This window comes from Poromitra crassiceps, assembly GCF_964638095.1.
Source record: "Poromitra crassiceps genome assembly, chromosome: 2".
NCBI lineage: Eukaryota > Metazoa > Chordata > Actinopteri > Beryciformes > Melamphaidae > Poromitra > Poromitra crassiceps.
The window spans coordinates 109,153,284-109,176,293 of record NC_139624.1 but is presented as its reverse complement, the minus strand read 5'-3'; the positions used below and the strand labels follow the sequence as shown (position 1 = coordinate 109,176,293).

General features: G+C 48.7%; 1 protein-coding gene across 2 annotated transcripts in view; it reads left to right on the top strand.

Annotated features, from left to right (window-relative positions):
• The window catches only part of drosha (drosha ribonuclease III), a 215,037-nt gene that overhangs the window by 179,745 nt on the left and 12,282 nt on the right, over positions 1-23,010 (top strand). For both annotated transcript variants that reach the window (XM_083652258.1, XM_083652257.1), the window contains exons 26-30: positions 4,301-4,406; positions 6,712-6,853; positions 12,613-12,695; positions 17,937-18,040; positions 21,532-21,624. In XM_083652258.1, the coding sequence (XP_083508384.1) occupies positions 4,301-4,406; positions 6,712-6,853; positions 12,613-12,695; positions 17,937-18,040; positions 21,532-21,624 (528 nt within the window). The remainder of the gene's footprint in view (positions 1-4,300; positions 4,407-6,711; positions 6,854-12,612; positions 12,696-17,936; positions 18,041-21,531; positions 21,625-23,010) is intronic.

Here is a 23,010-nt window from a genome sequence, read left to right as displayed (position 1 = left end):
CCACAGGATCCTACCTCTGCATCACTCTGTCTGTCCTAACCACAGGATCCTACCTCTGCATCACTCTGTCTGTCCTAACCACAGGATCCTACCTCTGCATCACCCTGTCTGTCCTAACCACAGGATCCTACCTCTGCATCACTCTGTCTGTCCTAACCACAGGATCCTACCTCTGCATCACCCTATCTGTCCTAACCACATGATCCTACCTCTGCATCACTCTGTCCTAACCACAGGATCCTACCTCTGCATCACCCTGTCTGTCCTAACCACATGATCCTACCTCTGCATCACCCTATCTGTCCTAACCACATGATCCTACCTCTGCATCACTCTGTCTGTCCTAACCACAGGATCCTACCTCTGCATCACCCTATCTGTCCTAACCACATGATCCTACCTCTGCATCACCCTATCTGTCCTAACCACATGATCCTACCACTGCATCACCCTGTCTGTCCTAACCACATGATCCTACCTCTGCATCACCCTATCTGTCCTAACCACATGATCCTACCTCTGCATCACCCTGTCTGTCCTAACCACAGGATCCTACCTCTGCATCACCCTGTCTGTCCTAACCACATGATCCTACCTCTGCATCACTCTGTCTCTCCTAACCACAGGATCCTACCTCTGCATCACCCTGTCTGTCCTAACCACATGATCCTACCTCTGCATCACTCTGTCCTAACCACAGGATCCTACCTCTGCATCACCCTATCTGTCCTAACCACATGATCCTACCTCTGCATCACCCTATCTGTCCTAACCACAGGATCCTACCTCTGCATCACCCTGTCTGTCCTAACCACAGGATCCTACCTCTGCATCACCCTGTCTGTCCTAACCACAGGATCCTACCTCTGCATCACCCTGTCTGTCCTAACCACAGGATCCTACCTCTGCATCACCCTGTCTGTCCTAACCACAGGATCCTACCTCTGCATCACCCTATCTGTCCTAACCACATGATCCTACCTCTGCATCACTCTGTCTGTCCTAACCACAGGATCCTACCTCTGCATCACCCTGTCTGTCCTAACCACATGAATATGATCATTTCCAGCTGGTCTTGAATAGTTTGGGCATTTGAACAAATGTCTGGAACTGTATGCAAAAGGTTGTTGTGGTTCAGCTCCGATACACACATAATTCTAGCTTCTATGTTGTTGTAGACCCACTTTGAGTCCACCGTTTTTGTTGATGTGAAGATAATGTTCAGATAGATGGATGCTCTTATTACCCAGCCACTGTCATCATGCATTACATCAAATACCCACCAAAATAAATCCAGTTAACAACATGGGGTATGCCTGGAAAAATATGGAATTTTAAAATGGAAAGCATGTAGGAACCCTGCCAATCATCTCACATACCAGTATTCTGATATTTGTCGGTGTGAAGAACAATATTAATCTACAGTTTGATATGACCTAGTTAGCAAGGGCAAGATGTCTATCTGCGTAAATCATATTGAACACCAGACAACATCTCCCAAACAAACCAAGGTGTGGAAAACAAAAGTATGTGATTTTTTAATTGAAAATGTATAGGGACCCTGGATGGATCTGTGCTCTGCTGCAGTACATTTCCCGCTCACATGGCCTCAAACTGCACCCCCACCACACACACACACACACACTCACTCTGCCTGCCTGCTTGGCATAGCACCAGCCCACATCTGCAACGCTAATCTATAATTCTGTTTAATTAATGGCCATTAGGGCGGCAGTAGCTGCACGCCTCCCATCCCCTCCCACTGTCCTGTCCAGCTCTGTGCAGGCTGTTACAGCTCTCTCTGTCTGTCTCTCTCTCTCTGCCCTGTCCAGCTCTGTGCAGGCTGTTACAGCTCTCTCTGTCTGTCTCTCTCTCTCTGCCCTGTCCAGCTCTGTGCAGGCTGTTACAGCTCTCTCTGTCTGTCTCTCTCTCTGCCCTGTCCAGCTCTGTGCAGGCTGTTACAGCTCTCTCTGTCTGTCTCTCTCTCTGCCCTGTCCAGCTCTGTGCAGGCTGTTACAGCTCTCTCTGTCTGTCTCTCTCTCTCTGCCCTGTCCAGCTCTGTGCAGGCTGTTACAGCTCTCTCTCTCTCGCTCTCTCCCTCTCTGTCTCTGCCTTGTCCAGCTCTGTGCAGGCTGTTACAGCTCTCTCTGTCTGTCTCTCTCTCTCTGCCCTGTCCAGCTCTGTGCAGGCTGTTATAGGTCTCTCTGTCTGTCTCTCTCTCTCTGCCCTGTCCAGCTCTGTGCAGGCTGTTACAGCTCTCTCTCTCTCTCTCTCTGCCCTGTCCAGCTCTGTGCAGGCTGTTACAGCTCTCTCTGTCTGTCTCTCTCTCTCTGCCCTGTCCAGCTCTGTGCAGGCTGTTACAGCTCTCTCTCTCTCTGCCCTGTCCAGCTCTGTGCAGGCTGTTATAGGTCTCTCTCTCTATCTGCCCTGCCCAGCTCTGTGCAGGCTGTTAGAGCTCTCTCTGTCTGTCTCTCTCTCTGCCCTGTCCAGCTCTGTGCAGGCTGTTACAGCTCTCTCTCTCTCTCTGTCTCTGCCTTGTCCAGCTCTGTGCAGGCTGTTACATCTCTCTCTCTCTCTCTGTCTCTCCCCTGTCCAGCTCTGTGCAGGCTGTTACAGCTCTCTCTCTCTCTCTGCCCTGGCCAGCTCTGTGCAGGCTGTTACAGCTCTCTCTCTCTCTATGCCCTGTCCAGCTCTGTGCAGGCTGTTACAGCTCTCTCTCTCTCTCTCTCTCTCTCTCTCTGCCCTGTCCAGCTCTGTGCAGGCTGTTACAGCTCTCTCTCTCTCTCTGCCCTGTCCAGCTCTGTGCAGGCTGTTACAGCTCTCTCTCTCTCTCTCCCTGCCCTGTCCAGTCCTGTGCAGGCTGTTACAGCTCTCTCTCTCTCTCTCTCTCTGCCCTGGCCAGCTCTGTGCAGGCTGTTACAGCTCTCTCTCTCTCTCTCTCTCTCTCTCTCTCTCTGCCCTGGCCAGCTCTGTGCAGGCTGTTACAGCTCTCTCTCTCTCTCTCTCTCTCTCTCTCTCTCTCTCTCTCTCTCTCTCTCTCTCTCTCTCTCTCTCTCTCTCTCTCTCTCTGCCCTGGCCAGCTCTGTGCAGGCTGTTATAGCTCTCTCTGTCTGTCTCTCTCCTTTCCAGCTGTGTGCAGGCTGTTGCAGCTCTCTCTCTCTCTCTCTCTGCCCTGTCCAGCTCTGTGGAGGCTGTTACAGCTCTCTCTCTCTCTCTCTCTGCCCTGTCCAGCTCTGTGCAGGCTGTTATAGGTCTCTCTGTCTGTCTCTCTCTCTCTGCCCTGTCCAGCTCTGTGCAGGCTGTTACAGCTCTCTCTCTCTCTCTCTCTGCCCTGTCCAGCTCTGTGCAGGCTGTTACAGCTCTCTCTCTCTCTCTGCCCTGTCCAGCTCTGTGCAGGCTGTTACAGCTCTCTCTCTCTCTCTCTCTCTCTCTGCCCTGGCCAGCTCTGTGCAGGCTGTTACAGCTCTCTCTCTCTCTCTCTCTCTCTCTCTCTGCCCTGGCCAGCTCTGTGCAGGCTGTTACAGCTCTCTCTCTCTCTCTCTCTCTCTCTCTCTCTCTCTCTCTCTCTCTCTCTGCCCTGGCCAGCTCTGTGCAGGCTGTTATAGCTCTCTCTGTCTGTCTCTCTCCTTTCCAGCTGTGTGCAGGCTGTTGCAGCTCTCTCTCTCTCTCTCTCTGCCCTGTCCAGCTCTGTGGAGGCAGTTACGCCGCTCTCTCTCTCTCTGCCTTTCAGCTGTTCACACAAACATGATGTGCGCTGCAATTCGCCTCCATAGGATTTGTCTGAAGGCGTGTTTTTGAAGCTTGTTTGGAAAATGGGGTGCTTTTATGGGCTTAGGAGTTTGACAGGCACTCCTGCAGGTGTATCAGGGTTTTTAAGCAGATTCTTTTTTTTCTTTTGAATTGCAATCAAAGCCCATGCTTTTCTTTGCGAGGGTTGCTACCTGAGGCAGCCTGCAGCTTGTCACACAGCCTGTCAGCGAGCCTGTTCCCAGAGGCCGCCCACCAAATGCACATCAGCCGACTTCACCGCACTCGCTTAAAAAAGACTAAAAGGCTGCTACAACTGTCTGAGAGCGTGATGCTGCTGGTGCCCAGGGGGGGCAGTGTACCTGAATAACCCATTTTAAACCCTACCCCCCACCCTGGTCTTTTTACCTCTTCCCTCTCTGGCTCTCCTCTCCCTGGCCTCTCTCCACCAATTAATCTCCTCTGGATCCTTCTGTGTGCTTTTTGTTTCTCGCCCCATTCCCTCTCTACCATAACCCCTATTTACCTCTGCCCGTCCTTCCCTCTCCTCCAGGGGGCATAACCAGAGGATGGAGTTCCTGGGAGACTCCATCATGCAGCTCGTGGCCACAGAGTACCTCTTCATCCACTTCCCCGACCACCATGAAGGACACTTAACGGTAAAATCAAATCAACTGAAAGCGCCCCCGGGGTCCGTCATCACACACTCTTCATGAGCTTTGTTTTTCCCTGTCCTCCGGCATGTTCGTCCTACATCTAGATTTGTCTGTCTTTGCAGCTCTGTTTTCTCTTTTTTTATTTTGTGTCTGACAACTGGAGTTGACTCAAAACTGCTGCCATTCGCTTCCTACATGCATTTACCTGACATTAAATTACTGTGTGTGTGTGTGTGTGTGTGTGTGTGTGTGTGTGTGTTGAAGTGTGTGGGTGTTGGGTTGTTTTTTCCCCTCTGTCATCCCCCCCCCCCTATCGTTATCTCTATCTCTGAGTGCCAGCCAGGTATTCGCCCACTTCATTTTGTGTATTACTATTGTTTCCACAGAATAACGTTCCTCCACTCGTCCTCCTCCCCCTCCTCTCTTCTTATCCTTGTCTGTTTACTCTACTTCTTTATGATGGGTAATGGCTATTGTCACCAGAGGAAATGTTCAATAACTGGTCTTTGTCAGCACATTTTCCTAAAGCGGTCGATTGTCTGACAAAGAAAGTTACCTGTGTGGGTGTGTGTTTGTGTGCCATAACAAATCAAAACACTCAACATGATTACACTTTAAACATGCTCATCCTTTTTCTTTCTTTTTTGTCAGACGATACTGAACGGCATATATATATATATATATATATATATATATATATATATACACACTGTATATAAAATATATATAAAACATGATGTTCGAGTATCAGAAACTCTCTCTCCTGAAGACTGACTGCTTGAGGCAAGTGGATTGAAGCTAAGACCACTGCAGTGAAGATATTTTTTAGTGGAAAAGTCTTTATAGATGGGAGGCTATGACATCATGGAGGATATGACATCATTGGTATAAAAGCTTCCAGCGGACCGTAGTTAAGAGACTGAGAGCCCCACCGATGCCAGTGCCCAGGAGTAAAGGCAGGGCACATCTGAAATGGATTTCAAATTGAAAAAGTGCTCATTCAACGTGCGCGTGTGTGTACTGGAGTGGTAAGGAGGACACATGGCAAGACAGGATGCTGTATCTCGTTCCATCCTCCCTGTTTTCTGTGTCTCATAGCTAAATTTAACATGTTGGTGTTTTTCCTCTTGGAGAAGTAAGTGTACCTTACCCAGTCGAACATGTTGTCATCCGCTCAGCTCCGAGTCACAATGTAATATTTAACAGCGCAATGTGCAATCTGCCCGAAACGTTTACTTCACATTACCATTTCTGTCTTTGATGTATTATTCCGTGCAAGGTTTATTTTTGATGTTTCCGTGTGTGTGTGTGTGCGTGCGTGTGTGTGTGTGTGTGTGTGCGCGTGTGTGTGTGCGTGCGTGTGCGTGTGTGTGTGTGTGTGTGGGGCTGCATACTTATATCTTTGAGTGAGTGTTTGACAGCTGGATGCGTAAATGTGTCTGTATTGAGGTTCCCACGGGTCCTTGAAATCCTTGAAAGTTTATGGATTTGAGGGGGGGGAATCAAGGCCTTGAAGGTTTTTGAAAATGGACTTCAATAGACATGCGTCATTAGAAGTGTTTGAATTTATATATTTTGTGCAAGAATAGAAATTTAAGTTATTTTGATTTATTTGTTTTACTTAACTGTAAAGGCAATGCAAGAGACCATACTCCGGCATCACTAACACAGCACAGGTGAGAACTAAGTGTTCACACATTCAAGCCTCTCTCTTTTTAATTGTTGTCTGTGAGCTTCTGTAAAGCTGCTAGTTCTCATTATAAAAACGTGTGTTGTAACAGTAATCAACCTCGATTATTTATTTATTCATTTATTTTTTTCAGATTTCCCCCCCCATTTTCTCTCCAAATGTACTTGGCCAATGTTTTCCCCGTTGCCCCGGTCGCTGCTCCACCCTCTGCTGATCTGAGGAGAGCCGAGACTAGCACCATGCTTCCTCTGACACATGCGCAGTTGCCAGCCGCTTCTTTTCACCTGACGGAGGGGAGCTTCACCGGTAGGATGTAGCACGTGAGAGGATCATGCTATTCCCACCAGTTCCCTTCCACCCTGACCAGGCGCCCCGACCGACCAGAGGAGGCGCTAGCGCAGCGACCAGGACACATACCCCCAATCTGGCTTCCCACCCGCAGATACCAGCCAATCGTGCCTGTATGGATGTCCGACCAACCCGGAGGTAACACGGGGGTGCGAACCTGCGACCCTCGTGTTGGTAGGCAGGGAATATACCGCTACACTACCCAGACGTCCTTTGAATTTGATGTTTAAGAAGGTGTGGGAACCCTGGTGTGTGTTTGTGTGTCCGCAGCTACTGCGCAGCTCCCTGGTGAACAACCGCACGCAGGCCAAAGTGGCGGAGGAGCTGGGCATGCAGGAGTTTGCCATCACCAACGACAAAACCAAGAGGCCAGTCGCCCTGCGCACTAAGACTCTGGCTGACCTTCTGGAGTGTACGTTCACCATTCTTCCATCGGCTCACAGAAATATTAAATGAAATTAAATGAAAAAAAGCTCTTTTTTCCCATTTCATTTTATATTTCTGTGAGTTTTATAGATTATTTTTGCTTGCTCGCGCCCCTACTCAACCTTTTCTTGTATGTGCCTCTGGAAAGTGCAGTTTGAGATGCCAACATGAAGTGCTGTTATCGATCTCTCTGTTCCCCTTGTGTTAGATGTCAAACACAGTCACTTTGGTGCTGACGACATTGGAACAAGCTTCCCCTGTGCTTAGGAGAGGACTAAGACCAGGGCAGACTAACTTCATTTATGTCCATCAGCCACAGTTGCTACTATATCCTTCAGTTCAGCATCAGATTGCACTATTCTAAGTTCAATGGTTGATAGGGATTTGCTTTGACAAGCTCACGTAAAGTCCCCATTAAATTAACTCCCTTTACTTTGACTTCCTCGAGCACACAATATCTTTCATGATGACCTATATGGCACTAGGAGGTCTAAATATACATTTCTAACCTTAAAACCCTCTTGATTTTTTAACAGCCCTGCCCTTCCACAACCCCTCCCATCAAATAAAACTGCCTTTCCCTCCCTGTCTCATATCCCCATAGAGAGCCCCAGGAAAACATCGATGCTAACACTTGCGGGTTCTTCACTGTTTTCGCCAACAGTCCAGGTTGAGTTGAGTGACGTGACGTGGAAGCCTATGCGACACTGTGTGTAGTTCTGGATTAGTTTACCACAAGCTTTTTACTTCTAGGGCTCGCATTTACGCTTCAAAACTCATGAAAGTGGTCCTCATGTGTGAAGATTATCCCGCTGAACACTGGTTCACGTTTGATTAAGCTTGCGTTGCCCAGAGACCTTATTTGAAGCATCGCGGCAAAAACTCATTCAAAAATCCCATAAGCAGAAACAGTGAAGAACCAGGAAGTCCGGGACTTCCGCGTTCCGACTACAACAATACGTCATTCCTGGGGCTCTCTATTGAGAGATCCCTCAACGCGTTATGTCCTGCCCCCAACATCCTGTTTGAACAGGGAATGCATCAGATCCAGGAAGTAATATGTAATTTCATGGGGTCTTTAAAATACACAGAGAGCAACAAAGAATGAGTAAAATCAACCATAAGACATAAAAAACGTACAGTAGAACACAATGTAAGACATAACGTAGAAGCAATAAATCGCCATGAAACGAAATAAAATACCACAACTAAAATAAACTAAGAAATGTGTACCATGAGGATAAAAACTGTATTAAACAACCACTATAGCTGTCATATTGCAGACTTCCTTAGACCTGACCGTCTGTAGTGCCTCAGTAGAAGTTAAGGGGGCGGACAGCCTCTGGATAACTGCTATTTCTGAACCTGCAAGTTCTGGTCCCAATGCTGCCGAGTCTTTTCAAAGAAGGTACAGTAGGAATTTTAAAAAGCTGGTTGGCCCGGTGAGAGAGGTCCTTGAGAATCTTAAGGCTCTTCATTTGTAGTCTGCTTTGGTAGCTTTCAGCTAATGGTGTAAGCTCACATCCAATGATTATGGATGCAGCACGCACCACCCTATCCAACTGTGTCCTGTGCTGAAGTGTTGCCATTCCATGCAGTAACTGTAAAGGCAAGGATGCTCTCTATGCTGGCTTGGTAAAAGTGCCTTCCTGGGATATAGGACATTTTTTCAGTCGTCTTAAAAACATTTTTTTAGAACAGTAGCCTTGTCCAACTGTTGCTTGGTTACTTGAGTGGCTGGTAGAAAATGTGGCATTTACAGAAGAAATGTCAGCTTGAGGTCTTCCCATAACTAAGAGTGGCCGGTTGGCCGGTGTCTGCAGCTGTCTGTGTCCGCCTCCACTCGGGAGTATAACAAAGCCATCACCCAATCTAAGGCTTATGTTCTTGGAGTCAGATTGATTTTATCATGTCTGAACAGCAAAGAAACACATGGACACCAATATTTGCATCAGATTTAAGCCACATTTGTATGTGGTTTGAAAGGCGGTTCAGATTGGATTTCTACAGATGCGGCCCCCTGGCATTAAAATGTGTTTTGGGTGATCAGATTGCAATCGGTTAGTGCTTGACCACATGAAAGTACAGGTGTAAATGCCCCCAAAACACATTGAGGACGGATTGTGATCCGATCAGCCAAACCACCTCCGGAGGTGGTCAGGGACGTATTGTGGCCACATTGAACACAAGTACAAATGCATTGTCAAACCACATACACCAGCTGGGTAGAAATACATAATTGCGTGCAACTATTCCAAACCAGCGAGGTACTGTAGCAGCCATTAGCCAGTTAGCGAGCTAAGCTACTAGCAAGAAAGCGATGGATATTCACATCGCCCCCCCCCCCCCCCCCCCCCCCTTTTTTTTTTTTTTTTTTTTTTACGCGTGCAAATGAGAGGAGGATGTGATGTTCAGTAGTTTGAGCTGGATCGGATCTCAATGTGGACACTGGAGACATATTAATACCAGGTGTAAATGTAATAAACAGGTTCAATCATTTCTAGATACAATCTGGATACGAGACGCATTTTAATGCAAGGTGTGAACAGATCAGTCTGACGCTCTGGGCACAAAACACTTTTCAAACTGTCCTTATGTACATTATAGCGGGCGTCACATCCAGAACGGCACAAAAAACAATGGAGAAGGAGACATTGTGCATTTCTAAATCTCCTCTGTTGCTGATGTTTGCTGCGATGGAGGAATGCTGCACTGCCACTGGACAGTCCAGTGGTATGAAGACAAACATGATACATCTCTGCATTCTGCATTTGCAGCTTTTCCTTTTGGTTCCATATTTGAACAAAACGTGCCGTGAGTTACCAGTTGCAAAACAAATCAGATTTGCCTGCAGTCTGAACAAAGCCTGTGTCACTATGGTTAGCCCAGTGCCAAAACATGCACTCCAAGGCAGCATGGGAGTGATAACTCAAGTAAACGCAACTAGTAGAGCTGGGCAATAGATATTACAGTATATCGGTATCGTGATATGAGTCAACAGTCATCCCTACAATATTGTCCCTATATTGACATTGAGGTATTTTGTCAAATACAGTCTTGTTTTAATAAGAGTGCTTGTGACATCTCACATGTGGCTTTGACTTACAACTGAACATTTCGCCCACTTCATAGAAAATACAGAGATAAGATTATTTTCTCCATATCGCTCACTGCCAGCCCGTTCAACAAGGATATTTCCCAACTGGATGTTCCTCCATGCATGGCCATGCACACCACACATGGCCATGCACACCACACATGGCCAGGCGTGCACAGATCCAGTACAGGAGCGCACTGACGCTTTCAAGAGCAGTATTCAATAGGCAGGCCTTGACGCAGAGTCAGCCATGCATACACCCGCCCCCACACAGACGCACACGTGGATAAGGACAAAAAGACTTCTGTATCATTTGCCTTTGTAAATATCCTTCAAAGGCCAAGCCAGTGCAGAGATGATGACACGCAGAGAGAAGGAAGGTCACCGCTGAAATGAGTGCCGCTCTTCAGCATATGAACAACCAGGCCCTCGGGCTACACCAGGCCCTCGGGCTACACCAGGCCCTCGGGCTACACCAGGCCCTCGGGCTACACCATGCCCTCGGGCTACACCATGCCCTCGGGCTACACCAGGCCCTCCCTGGCCTGCTGAAATTTGACCTATTGCCTCTCTCTTCCGTCCCACTCTCTCATTACCTCTCTAATTCCGTCCCACTCTCTCATTACCTCTCTAATTCCGTCCCACTCTCTCATTACCTCTCTAATTCCGTCCCACTCTCTCATTACCTCTCTAATTCCGTCCCACTCTCTCATTACCTCTCTAATTCCATCCCACTCTCTCATTACCTCTCTAATTCCGTCCCACTCTCTCATTACCTCTCTAATTCCGTCCCACTCTCTCATTACCTCTCTAATTCCGTCCCACTCTCTCATTACCTCTCTCTTCCGTCCCACTCTCTCATTACCTCTCTAATTCCGTCCCACTCTCTCATTACCTCTCTAATTCCGTCCCACTCTCTCATTACCTCTCTAATTCCGTCCCACTCTCTCATTACCTCTCTAATTCCGTCCCACTCTCTCATTACCTCTCTAATTCCGTCCCACTCTCTCATTACCTCTCTAATTCCGTCCCACTCTCTCATTACCTCTCTAATTCCGTCCCACTCTCTCATTACCTCTCTCTTCCGTCCCACTCTCTCATTACCTCTCTAATTCCGTCCCACTCTCTCATTACCTCTCTAATTCCGTCCCACTCTCTCATTACCTCTCTAATTCCGTCCCACTCTCTCATTACCTCTCTAATTCCGTCCCACTCTCTCATTACCTCTCTAATTCCGTCCCACTCTCTCATTACCTCTCTAATTCCGTCCCACTCTCTCATTACCTCTCTAATTCCGTCCCACTCTCTCATTACCTCTCTAATTCCGTCCCACTCTCTCATTACCTCTCTAATTCCGTCCCACTCTCTCATTACCTCTCTCTTCCGTCCCACTCTCTCATTACCTCTCTAATTCCGTCCCACTCTCTCATTACCTCTCTAATTCCGTCCCACTCTCTCATTACCTCTCTCTTCCGTCCCACTCTCTCATTACCTCTCTAATTCCGTCCCACTCTCTCATTACCTCTCTAATTCCGTCCCACTCTCTCATTACCTCTCTAATTCCGTCCCACTCTCTCATTACCTCTCTAATTCCGTCCCACTCTCTCATTACCTCTCTCTTCCGTCCCACTCTCTCATTACCTCTCTAATTCCGTCCCACTCTCTCATTACCTCTCTAATTCCGTCCCACTCTCTCATTACCTCTCTCTTCCGTCCCACTCTCTCATTACCTCTCTAATTCCGTCCCACTCTCTCATTACCTCTCTAATTCCGTCCCACTCTCTCATTACCTCTCTAATTCCGTCCCACTCTCTTAGTCACGGAGACGAGGAAATGCACTGGCAGTTAATGGAAGGGGGAAAACAAAGAGATGACTGATGGAACCCAGCACCTCCCGCTTAACATTCAAATCTGCTTCTGTACATTTGAAGGGTTAAAGCGGGCAGTTGCTCTCAATTCTAGTCCGTCAGATGTGACAATTATTTGAAACTGAAAAGTAGATGCACATGCATATTCCATGCAACTATTCATTCAAATCTTTGTCTATAATATCATCTGGCCACTTCAGCCACACTGCAGGGTGGACCAAGACCTGGGCTGCTCATCCTCGGGTTTTGTTAATGTATTATTTGTACTTAAAGAGACAGTGCACACCAATATCAAAAATACATATTTCTCCATCTAGATCATTTTGGTGTGAGTTGCCGAGTTTTGGAGATATCGGCCGTAGAGATGTCTGCCTTCTCTCCAATACAATTAAATGGAACTGGATGGCGCTCGGCTTGTGGTGCTCAAAGCGCCAAAAAATACATTTGAAAAACTCAACCGCAATGTGTCTTTCCAGAAATCATTACCCGGCTACTCACGATAATGATCAGACCTTGTTGTGAGCTGTTTCATGTTGGAACTATTGTCTTACGACCGAACTACACCTGCTAGCATATAGCTAGCAGCAGCAGCCGGTAGCTAGCTGGGGGGGGGGGGGGGGGGGATAGAGGGACAATATGTATACTGCATTTGATTTTGGGGTGAACAAAGCCACATTTTGCGCCGAGCAGAAAAGAAAGACCAACCCATCAACTGCACAGCCTTTTTCACCACTTCAATGTTTTTAAGTGCTCTCTTTCTCTCACCCCTTCTCTCTGCAGCTTTCATCGCAGCCCTCTACATTGATAAAGATCTGGAGTACGTGCACACCTTCATGAACGTGTGCTTCTTCCCCCGGCTGAAGGTGAGCCCCTATTGATGGCCTTCGCCACTCACGCTGACTGATCAATGAGGCGCTGTGCCTGGCACCTCAGAGAGGAGGGGCTGTGCCTGGCACCTCAGAGAGGAGGGGCTGTGCCTGGCACCTCAGAGAGGAGGGGCTGTGCCTGGCACCTCAGAGAGGAGGGGCCGGGGAGATAATGAGGTAGAGTTAATGGCTATGCCCTAATGGCGCCGGCATTGACGCAATGCTTGAAGTGGTGCTTGGCTCTTTGAATGCCTCTCACAACATCGTTCAGAATCCCTATTGTGGTCGTCTTTAATGGGGATCGCTGCAGTGTCGGGCCGCGTTTATTGGGTTGTTAGCGTCAGTTGTCTGTGTTTTACTATTGATCCAAGAAGTGCTTGGGTGCTGCAGATGCCCTCCATTTCTAGAGTGGTCTAGGAGTTGGATCACTGGCGTGAGCTTCATTCGAGGCTCCCATGGCTAGAGGTGAGGAAGGGGAGACATTTTGCTCTCAAGCACCACTGGATTGACAAGAATTAGAGAGGGGACTCTTGAGGGGGCAGCAATTTAGTAAGCCTGCTATTTCCCCATTAACACAGATGCTGTAGAAAAAGACTCAAACTATCTCACATACTGTACGTAAATGGGCGTACGCGCGCGCGCACACACATACACGGCATGTGCACACACACACTGTTACCCGCAGCGCGTGACCGTCTCCTTGTGAAGCCGTGCAGTGGTCTGATGTCCATGCTAATTGCTGTCTTGGTGCGCCTCTCCGGGGAGACTCCCAGCTCTGGAGGAGCTGAGCTTTGCGTCATGGTCGCTGCAAGAGAGCACCTCATTTCCACTTCCAAGAGAAAAGTAGTGAAACAGCCAGCGCGTCTCCTTACATGAAACAGCCTGCGCGTCTCCTTACATGAAACAGCCAGCGCGTCTCCTTACATGCCTTCTGCAAAACCACAGCGCTGCACATTGCTGCTTCATCCAATTTGGAGGGAAATAAAAAGGCAAAAGCAGGGACATGAACGCTAGTTCCTTGTGTTCGCATTTTTTGCTGCACTGCGTGTGTGATTATGCGTGTGTGTACTGTATCTTCGTTATGTAGTCGCAGTGGCTTTTACTAGAGAAGGGTTCCTACTGTACGCAGTATGGAAAAGTGTGGAATTTAAATTTGCATGTCTGGATAATTATGGAAAAATGAAGAGAGTATGGTAAAATATTTTTTCCAGACTATTGCCCCTGTTCAGTTTTCTAACATAAAATTCTGGATTTCAAAGAATAAAAAAAAAAAATCATACAATGTTTTCATGGTGTTTGGAGCAAAAAAATGTACCACTGTGAGGGTGGGCCAGAGCGAGCTTGATAGTCGATTTTAATGATTTATCTACATAATAAACATCTAGCTATATGTAGTGAGAGATGTCAAATGTGGTCTGAAAAATCTACTGAGAAGTATGGAATTTTGAAATAGAAAATGTGTAGGAACCCTGGCAGGGCTATACAATATACCATATGCTGCTTTCAAAACAGCCACATTTCTCCGTTTAATCCTAACGGAATGTAGATGCCCCCCAGAGAGAGGAAAAGTGGGATGGAGAAAAATAAAAGCAAAGACATCAACAGTGGAGATCGGGGGGAGAGAGCAGGAGAGCTACAGTGGGCTACAGAAGCAAAGCACTCTTTGTAGAAAATTAATAGGAGCAGACAGTTCTGGATTTAAAGTCTCCCTTTTTATGACCAGACTGCTTCCCTGTTAATGGAAGGGCTTTTAGAAGTCCCCATTGGATAAGAGAAATGTATCAGGACTGCACACCTGGGAGACTCCCAGACGCTCTTTATTTCTGGCCCGGGATTGGCTTTTGTCTTAAGTAGCCTGTGATTTGTACCCACCGCCAAGACGCATGGAGAGCCACTCAGAGAGAGTGTGCAAATAAGTGAGTGCACGGGAAAACGTGGAGGGGAGAGTGCATGGGAAAACGTGGAGGGGAGAGTGCACGGGAACATGTGGAGGGGAGAGTGCACGGGAAAGCGTGGAGGGGAGACTGTACGGGAACATGTGGAGGGGAGTGTGCACGGGAACATGTGGAGGAGAGAGTGCACGGGAACATGTGGAGGGGAGAGTGCACGGGGACATGTGGAGGGGAGAGTGCACGGGAACATGTGGAGGGGAGAGTGCACGGGAACATGTGGAGGGGAGAGTGCACGGGAACATGTGGAGGAGAGAGTGCACGGGAACATGTGGAGGGGAGAGTGCACGGGGACATGTGGAGGGGAGAGTGCACGGGAACATGTGGAGGGGAGAGTGCACGGGAACATGTGGAGGGGAGAGTGCACGGGGACATGTGGAGGGGAGAGTGCACGGGGACATGTGGAGGGGAGAGTGCACGGGAACATGTGGAGGGGAGAGTGCACGGGAAAGCGTGGAGGGGAGAGTGCACGGGAACATGTGGAGGGGAGTGTGCACGGGAACATGTGGAGGAGAGAGTGCACGGGAACACGGGGAGGAGAGAGTGCACGGGAACATGTGGAGGGGAGAGTGCACGGGAAAGCGTGGAGGGGAGAGTGCACGGGAACATGTGGAGGGGAGTGTGCACGGGAAAGCGTGGAGGGGAGAGTGCACGGGAACATGTGGAGGGGAGTGTGCACGGGAAAGCGTGGAGGGGAGAGTGCACGGGAACATGTGGAGGGGAGTGTGCACGGGAACATGTGGAGGGGAGAGTGCACGGGAACATGTGGAGGGGAGAGTGCACGGGAACATGTGGAGGGGAGAGTGCACGGGAACATGTGGAGGGGAGAGTGCACGGGAACATGTGGAGGGGAGTGTGCACGGGAACATGTGGGGGGAAGAGTGCACGGGAACATGTGGAGGGGAGAGTGCACGGGAACATGTGGAGGGGAGAGTGCACGGGAACAAGTGGAGGGGAGAGTGCACGGGAAGATGTGGAGGGGAGAGTGCACGGGAACATGTGGAGGGGAGAGTGCACGGGAACATGTGGAGGGGAGAGTGCACGGGAACATGTGGAGGGGAGAGTGCACGGGAACATGTGGAGGGGAGAGTGCACGGGAACAAGTGGAGGGGAGAGTGCACGGGAAGATGTGGAGGGGAGAGTGCACGGGAACAAGTGGAGGGGAGAGTGCACGGGAAGATGTGGAGGGGAGAGTGCACGGGAACAAGTGGAGGGGAGAGTGCACGGGAACAAGTGGAGGGGAGAGTGCACGGGAAAGCGTGGAGGGGAGAGTGCACGGGAACATGTGGAGGGGAGTGTGCACGGGAACATGTGGAGGGGAGAGTGCACGGGAAAGCGTGGAGGGGAGAGTGCACGGGAAAGCGTGGAGGGGAGAGTGCACGGGAACATGTGGAGGGGAGAGTGCACGGGAAGATGTGGAGGGGAGAGTGCACGGGAACAAGTGGAGGGGAGAGTGCACGGGAAGATGTGGAGGGGAGAGTGCACGGGAACAAGTGGAGGGGAGAGTGCACGGGAACATGTGGAGGGGAGTGTGCACGGGAACAAGTGGAGGGGAGAGTGCACGGGAACATGTGGAGGGGAGAGTGCACGGGAACATGTGGAGGGGAGAGTGCACGGGAACATGTGGAGGGGAGAGTGCACGGGGACATGTGGAGGGGAGAGTGCACGGGAACATGTGGAGGAGAGAGTGCACGGGGACATGTGGAGGGGAGAGTGCACGGGAACATGTGGAGGGGAGAGTGCACGGGGACATGTGGAGGGGAGAGTGCACGGGAACATGTGGAGGGGAGAGTGCACGGGAACATGTGGAGGGGAGAGTGCACGGGAACAAGTGGAGGGGAGAGTGCACGGGAACATGTGGAGGGGAGAGTGCACGGGAACATGTGGAGGGGAGTGTGCACGGGAACAAGTGGAGGGGAGTGTGCACGGGAACATGTGGAGGGGAGTGTGCACGGGAACAAGTGGAGGGGAGTGTGCACGGGAACATGTGGAGGGGAGAGTGCACGGGAACAAGTGGAGGGGAGTGTGCACGGGAACATGTGGAGGAGAGAGTGCACGGGAACATGTGGAGGGGAGAGTGCACGGGAACATGTGGAGGGGAGAGTGCACGGGAACATGTGGAGGAGAGAGTGCACGGGAACATGTGGAGGAGAGAGTGCACGGGAACATGTGGAGGGGAGAGTGCACGGGAACATGTGGAGGGGAGAGTGCACGGGAACATGTGGAGGAGAGAGTGCACGGGAACATGTGGAGGGGAGAGTGCACGGGAACATGTGGAGGGGAGAGTGCACGGGAACATGTGGAGGAGAGAGTGCACGGGAACATGTGGAGGAGAGAGTGCACGGGAACATGTGGAGGGGAGAGTGCACGGGAACATGTGGAGGGGAGAGTGCACGGGAACATGTGGAGGAGAGAGTGCACGGGAACATGTGGAGGGGAGAGTGCACGGGAACACGGGGAGGAGAGAGTGCACGGGAACATGTGGAGGGGAGAGTGCACGGGAAAGCGTGGAGGGGAGAGTGCACGGGAACATGTGGAGGGGAGTGTGCACGGGAAAGCGTGGAGGGGAGAGTGCACGGGAACATGTGGAGGGGAGTGTGCACGGGAACATGTGGAGGGGAGAGTGCACGGGAACATGTGGAGGAGAGAGTGCACGGGAACATGTGGAGGGGAGAGTGCACGGGAACATGTGGAGGGGAGAGTGCACGGGAACATGTGGAGGGGAGAGTGCACGGGAACATGTGGAGGGGAGAGTGCACGGGAACATGTGGAGGGGAGAGTGCACGGGAACATGTGGAGGGGAGAGTGCACGGGAACATGTGGAGGGGAGAGTGCACGGGAACATGTGGAGGGGAGAGTGCACGGGAACATGTGGAGGGGAGAGTGCACGGGAACATGTGGAGGGGAGAGTGCACGGGAACATGTGGAGGGGAGTGTGCACGGGAACATGTGGAGGGGAGAGTGCACGGGAACATGTGGAGGGGAGAGTGCACGGGAACATGTGGAGGAGAGAGTGCACGGGAACATGTGGAGGGGAGAATGCACGGGAACATGTGGAGGGGAGAGTGCACGGGAACACGGGGAGGAGAGAGTGCACGGGAACATGTGGAGGGGAGAGTGCACGGGAACATGTGGAGGAGTGTGTGTGTGGGGGTGCTCCATGGCTCGAATGAAATAAGAGAGCGGGAGAATTTGTAACTGCAGCTGATTTTTTTTATAACTGTGTGTGTGTGTGTGTGTGTGTGTGTGTGTGTGTGTGTGTGTGTGCGCGCGTGTGTGTGTGTTGCAGGAGTTCATTTTGAACCAGGACTGGAATGACTCCAAGTCTCAGCTGCAGCAGTGCTGTTTGACCCTGAGAACTGAGGGCAAGGAGCCTGACATCCCACTATACAAGTAAGGTCCCTGAAGGGTTAGCTACCGTTTACATTTGAACTGCTACCAGTACCTGGAATTCTATATTTGGATTGTGGCCAAAACAAGACATTTGAGGATGTCATATTGGGCTTTGAGAAACACTGATTGAAATGTTTCACCATTTTCTGACATTTTATAGACCAAACAACTATCGTTTAATCGAGAAATAATCGACAGATTAATCGACAATGAAAATAATCTGCAGATTATTCGACATGAAAACAAAGGTTAGTTGCAGCCATAGAGCCCTGATGTGTCTTTGTAGCCCTAACACATGATCATACACACACACAGGTTTGCAGAGTACACCATGACCATGACCCAAACTCCTCTATTCAGACGGCTTCAGGCCGACATGACGCCGGGCGCAGTAAACATTTAGAGAACTAAAAATGGCACAAACATCATTGACGGGGCTTTTCTCCTCGCCGCTGCTCTCTGAACATTGGGAATGGCTGTGTAAAGGTCTCTGATGTTACGATAAACATGTCCAAGGAGACCTCTTATTTGACAAAAGGTCAAGGAGCAAGTGTCATTTGACAGAACGCTTTTGAGAGCTGCCTCAAAGCAGTGTGTTTGTCACCATGGAAACTGACAAACAAGTGTGTCTGAGAAAAGGGGGGGGGAGTCGTGTTGAGGCACAAGAGGGCATTTGTAGATGGAACATTTTATACCAATACTGTACAATTCAGAGTTTAATTGATTATCTTTTTCTCTCTCTCTGTCTCTCCCAGCCTCCATCCCTCTCTCTCTGTCGTATTTATTCAAATCTCTTTACAGAGTTGTTTTGTCAATGTATTAATCTGTCTATCTGCCCGGTGGATGCGGGTGTTTTGACACAGCACGGCTCTGACATTGCCATCAACACTTCCCTCCAACTCTTATCGCCCACAGGAACGTGACCGCCGAACAAATAGAGCTTTTGAGTGACTTGAATTTCAACGTTTCAGCACGCACACACACACACACACACACACTCACTCACTCACTCACTCACTCACTCACTCACTCACTCACTCAAGCAAGCAATGTATTGTTCTTTTTTGTTTTACATTTTAATTAAAAAATTTCAGAATATAGAACATTATGTGACAGAGACTGGTGTTTGAGTAACAAGGTCATTTTTCAGTTTTTTACAGATTATGAAAGTGCAGATTGTCAGCTTTCAAATTATGTCAGACTTTGAAATCTGGGGGGGTAGGGTAGGGTCTCAAGGCCTTGAAAGTTTGTGATCTTTAGGGGGTAGGGGGTCATGGCCTTGACATTTTGTGATTTTTAGGGGGTAGGGGGTCAACGCCTTGAACGTTTTTGAAAATACAGATACGTGGGTTATTGAAAGTGCTTGTATTTATATGTTATATATATGTTATATATATGTTATATATATGTATGCAAGAATACTGTAGAAACAACTCTTATAGAAATCTAAATTCTTTTGATATATTTTATTACTTGGTGTTGGTAAATAGATTGCGTTCTGCTGTCTGCATGTGTCTCCCACCGTCTGTGCGTCCTTGTTTCACGCGCTGTTTCCCCCTAACTCTTTTTAATTGTTGTCTGTGAGCCTCTGTAAAGCCTGCTAGTTCTCATTAAACAAATACTCGGTGTTGCTACAGTAATTAACCTTGATCCATGTCTCAAACTACACCGTTTGGTCCTTGAATTTGAGGAAATTGGGCCTGAAAAATCCTTGAAAAGTCCTTGAATTGGATGTTTACGAAAGAGTGTCTCTGACTGTCTGCTACCGTCTGAATCTGTCTACAAGAGTACAAAAGACAGGAATAGAAGGTGAGTCAGAATCACTTTTCTTGCCACAATATGCAAGATTACATACAAGGAATTTGTTTCTTCAAATTTGGCTCAAACGCCCACTTGGACTCAAGGATGAACTGATTTGGTTTTGCTGGTCAAAGGTCAAGTTCACTGTGACCTCACAACCGCCCGTTCCATGCTCGTTAATGCAATATCTTAGGAACGCCATGGCGGAATTTCTTCAAATTTGGCTCAAATGTCCACTTGGACTCAAGAATGTGGGGCTAGGGAAAAGGGGCCGTAGCTAGGCATACAAAGGTCGTAGAGAGTCGTGGTCCGAGGGGTGGCTAGGGGGATGTGGGTTGTTTAGGGGTACGACCATTTTCCATGTTGAAAATGATTAGCTGTGCTGTTGAAGTACCTCCGAACACACTGCCTAAACTTGACTAGTTGACCGTCGGCTGTAGTCTTTGTGGTGTGTTCAAGTGCAACTTCTTGGCTGTGACACAGGCGGCGTGAGGCCATGCAACAGTCGGCCTTCATTGCCGCTAGTTCTTTGAAGTTGGGTTGGTGTGTTCCTGGTGGAAGTGTCTGGCTGATGACAGATCCAGACCCCGCCTCCATCACGTTACACTTGACACACCAGGGAGCACACATGCACACGCACACACTCATACATGGTCATTGTGCAGAGAATGGCAAATGGTTGCTTTTAGTGTTCAGCTGGAGCTGTGCTACCGGGAGCAGTATGGACCCCCTACCGTGCTGCCTCTCTCCCCCTCACACACGTCCATCTGTGTATGTACTGTACAGCCACCAGAGCCAGAGGGAGAGAGAGAGCAGAAACAACATCTCTGGATCTGCATTTGAGTTCCCCTTGAAGTTGACAACTTCTGTATTTGAGCAGCGTGATAATTTCAAGTGACGTGTCCTTCCCTGTTGAGACTTGGCCGACGCGACGCACACAACAGCCTCCGTTTCCTCCGCACATGCCACACGCTTCCTCGTTTGTCAGTGAGAAAGGGGGCTGAATTATTGATAAAGTGTCATAAGTGACCACATTGCATTAAAAATGGATTGCCCTCCTGAAATAAGTAAATTGTCTGTGAATAATTTAGGTGACACACAGCTGGGGTCTGAGATGTTCATGCTAATGTTAACATTTCAAACATCGCCCAAGTTTTGTCTGCTGGCTTGTGCATGCGTCTCCCTGCTGAAATGTAACAAAATGAGTGGTTTGAAATGGTTTTTTGAATGTTTAATATGAAGTAAACGTGTAAGTTAGCGGCAAAGTCGTATTAACTTGTCACCTGTCTCTTATTTTTCTCTGGCCTTCTCTCTTGTCTTGATTGTTTACCCTCCCAGCACTTCAAAAGCTAGCCGGGGTCTCTCCAAGAAGATTGTCAATTCTTTTATTTCGATTTCTCTCCCAACATGTCATATTTGTTGCCTGTTGTTTATATGTCCCTCAGATGGCTTCTCTATACTCTCAAAGCACGCCGGTCAATCAAAGCACTGCTGCCCTCCTCTCAGCCCACAATTATTTGCTCCAATTGAAAACTTTTTCCCCCCTTCCTTTCTCTTGTTATTTCTCAAAAGGCCAATGTCACCGAGTGTCCTTGAGCCTTCTCCTGGGTATTATCATTGCTCAACCCACCTCTTTTCTCCTCTCCTCCGCCTCCTCCTCATCCCATATTTTTCTCTGGTTGAATTTGCAGGACCCTGCAGACAGTGGGGCCGTCTCATGCCCGGACCTACACCGTCGCTGTGTATTTCAAAGGGGAGCGGATAGGCTGTGGCAAAGGCCCGAGGTGAGTGAGACCACAGGCGCTCTCCTCCTCAACACACCGCTAATGGGCTCCAGAATAATGGCTGCGCTTTATTGATGGTGTTTATTATAGCAATTAAGCTCCCGTTGGCCTATTCTATTGGGAGAGACATTATGCGGAATGAAAATGAATCGATTCGTTATCGATTTGACGTAAATTGTGCCGTGGAAACATCACTTTGTACAGGAGAGGAATCTGTGACGAGTGCATCTGTGCTGTTTGGAGGGAGGGGGGTGCATTTGGCAGGGTTCTCACGGCTCCTTGAAAGTTTGGGAATTTGAGAAAAAGAAAAGCAAGGACTTGAAAGTTTTTGAAAATAGACATTGGAAGTGCTTGAATGTATATGTGTTGTGCAAGAATAGAAATGTAAGTTATTTTGATTTTTTACGTGTAACAGCACAGTTGAGAATTGTAAACACTTTCAAGCCTCTCTCTTTTTAATTGTTGTGAGCTTCTGTAAAGCCTGCTAGTTCTCATTATAAAAATTCTGTCGTAACAGTAATTAACCTTGATCCGTGTCTCAAACTATGCCACGTTGGGTCCTTGAATTTGAGGGAATTGGGCCTGGAAAGTCCTTAAAGTGCTTGAATTTGATGCTTAAGAAGGTCATCGTGTCCACGGGGTCTTAAAATGCAAAGTCGTAATCACCATTTTATGAAGTATTACATTTTGGTTCGCTAAAAGTTTGCGTGAATTTATTTATTTTTGCCCCTATTTTGCCCTTCCTTTATTTAGTGTGTTACTTTTATTACTTTTAATAAACCTTGCCTTTGGGTTAGTCACTGTACCTAGACTTTACTTAGGCGGGCCGCCCAGCTATATTAATGACTGCCAAAGTATATTTGGTGACCCATTTTAGCTTTTGTATTATTATTATTTTAATCCATCTGAGAGAACGACGCCATCCGCGATCGATTAACTAGTGGACAATCTCCCCTCCCTCTACACCTCTCTGGGTTCTGCTATTGCAAGAAGGGTCTAGTACCAATTTATTCTTCTGAGCTTTGGTTCCCTCCTGGGCTATCTGAATTATGTTGTATTGTTGCAGTGGTCCATAGAAGTTATCGCAAACGACTGTTTAGTTTTGCACTCTCAAAATCTGTGTATAGAAAATGGCATTGAGGTCTTAAAATACATTGAAAACGTCTTAGGGGCACGGCGGCGCAGTGGTAGCGCTGTCGCATCACAGCTAGAAGGTCCTGCATTCGATTCCCACCTGGGATGCTGTGAGCGCTGAAGGAGTGCGTGCCCGTCCGCATGTCCTCGAGTGCCCACCGCCCGGGTGGGGTCGTCAAAAGGGCCTTTCCGTGTGGAGTTTGCATGTTCTTCCCGTGCCCCCTGGGCGTTTCCTTCATATAGGAACCCCAC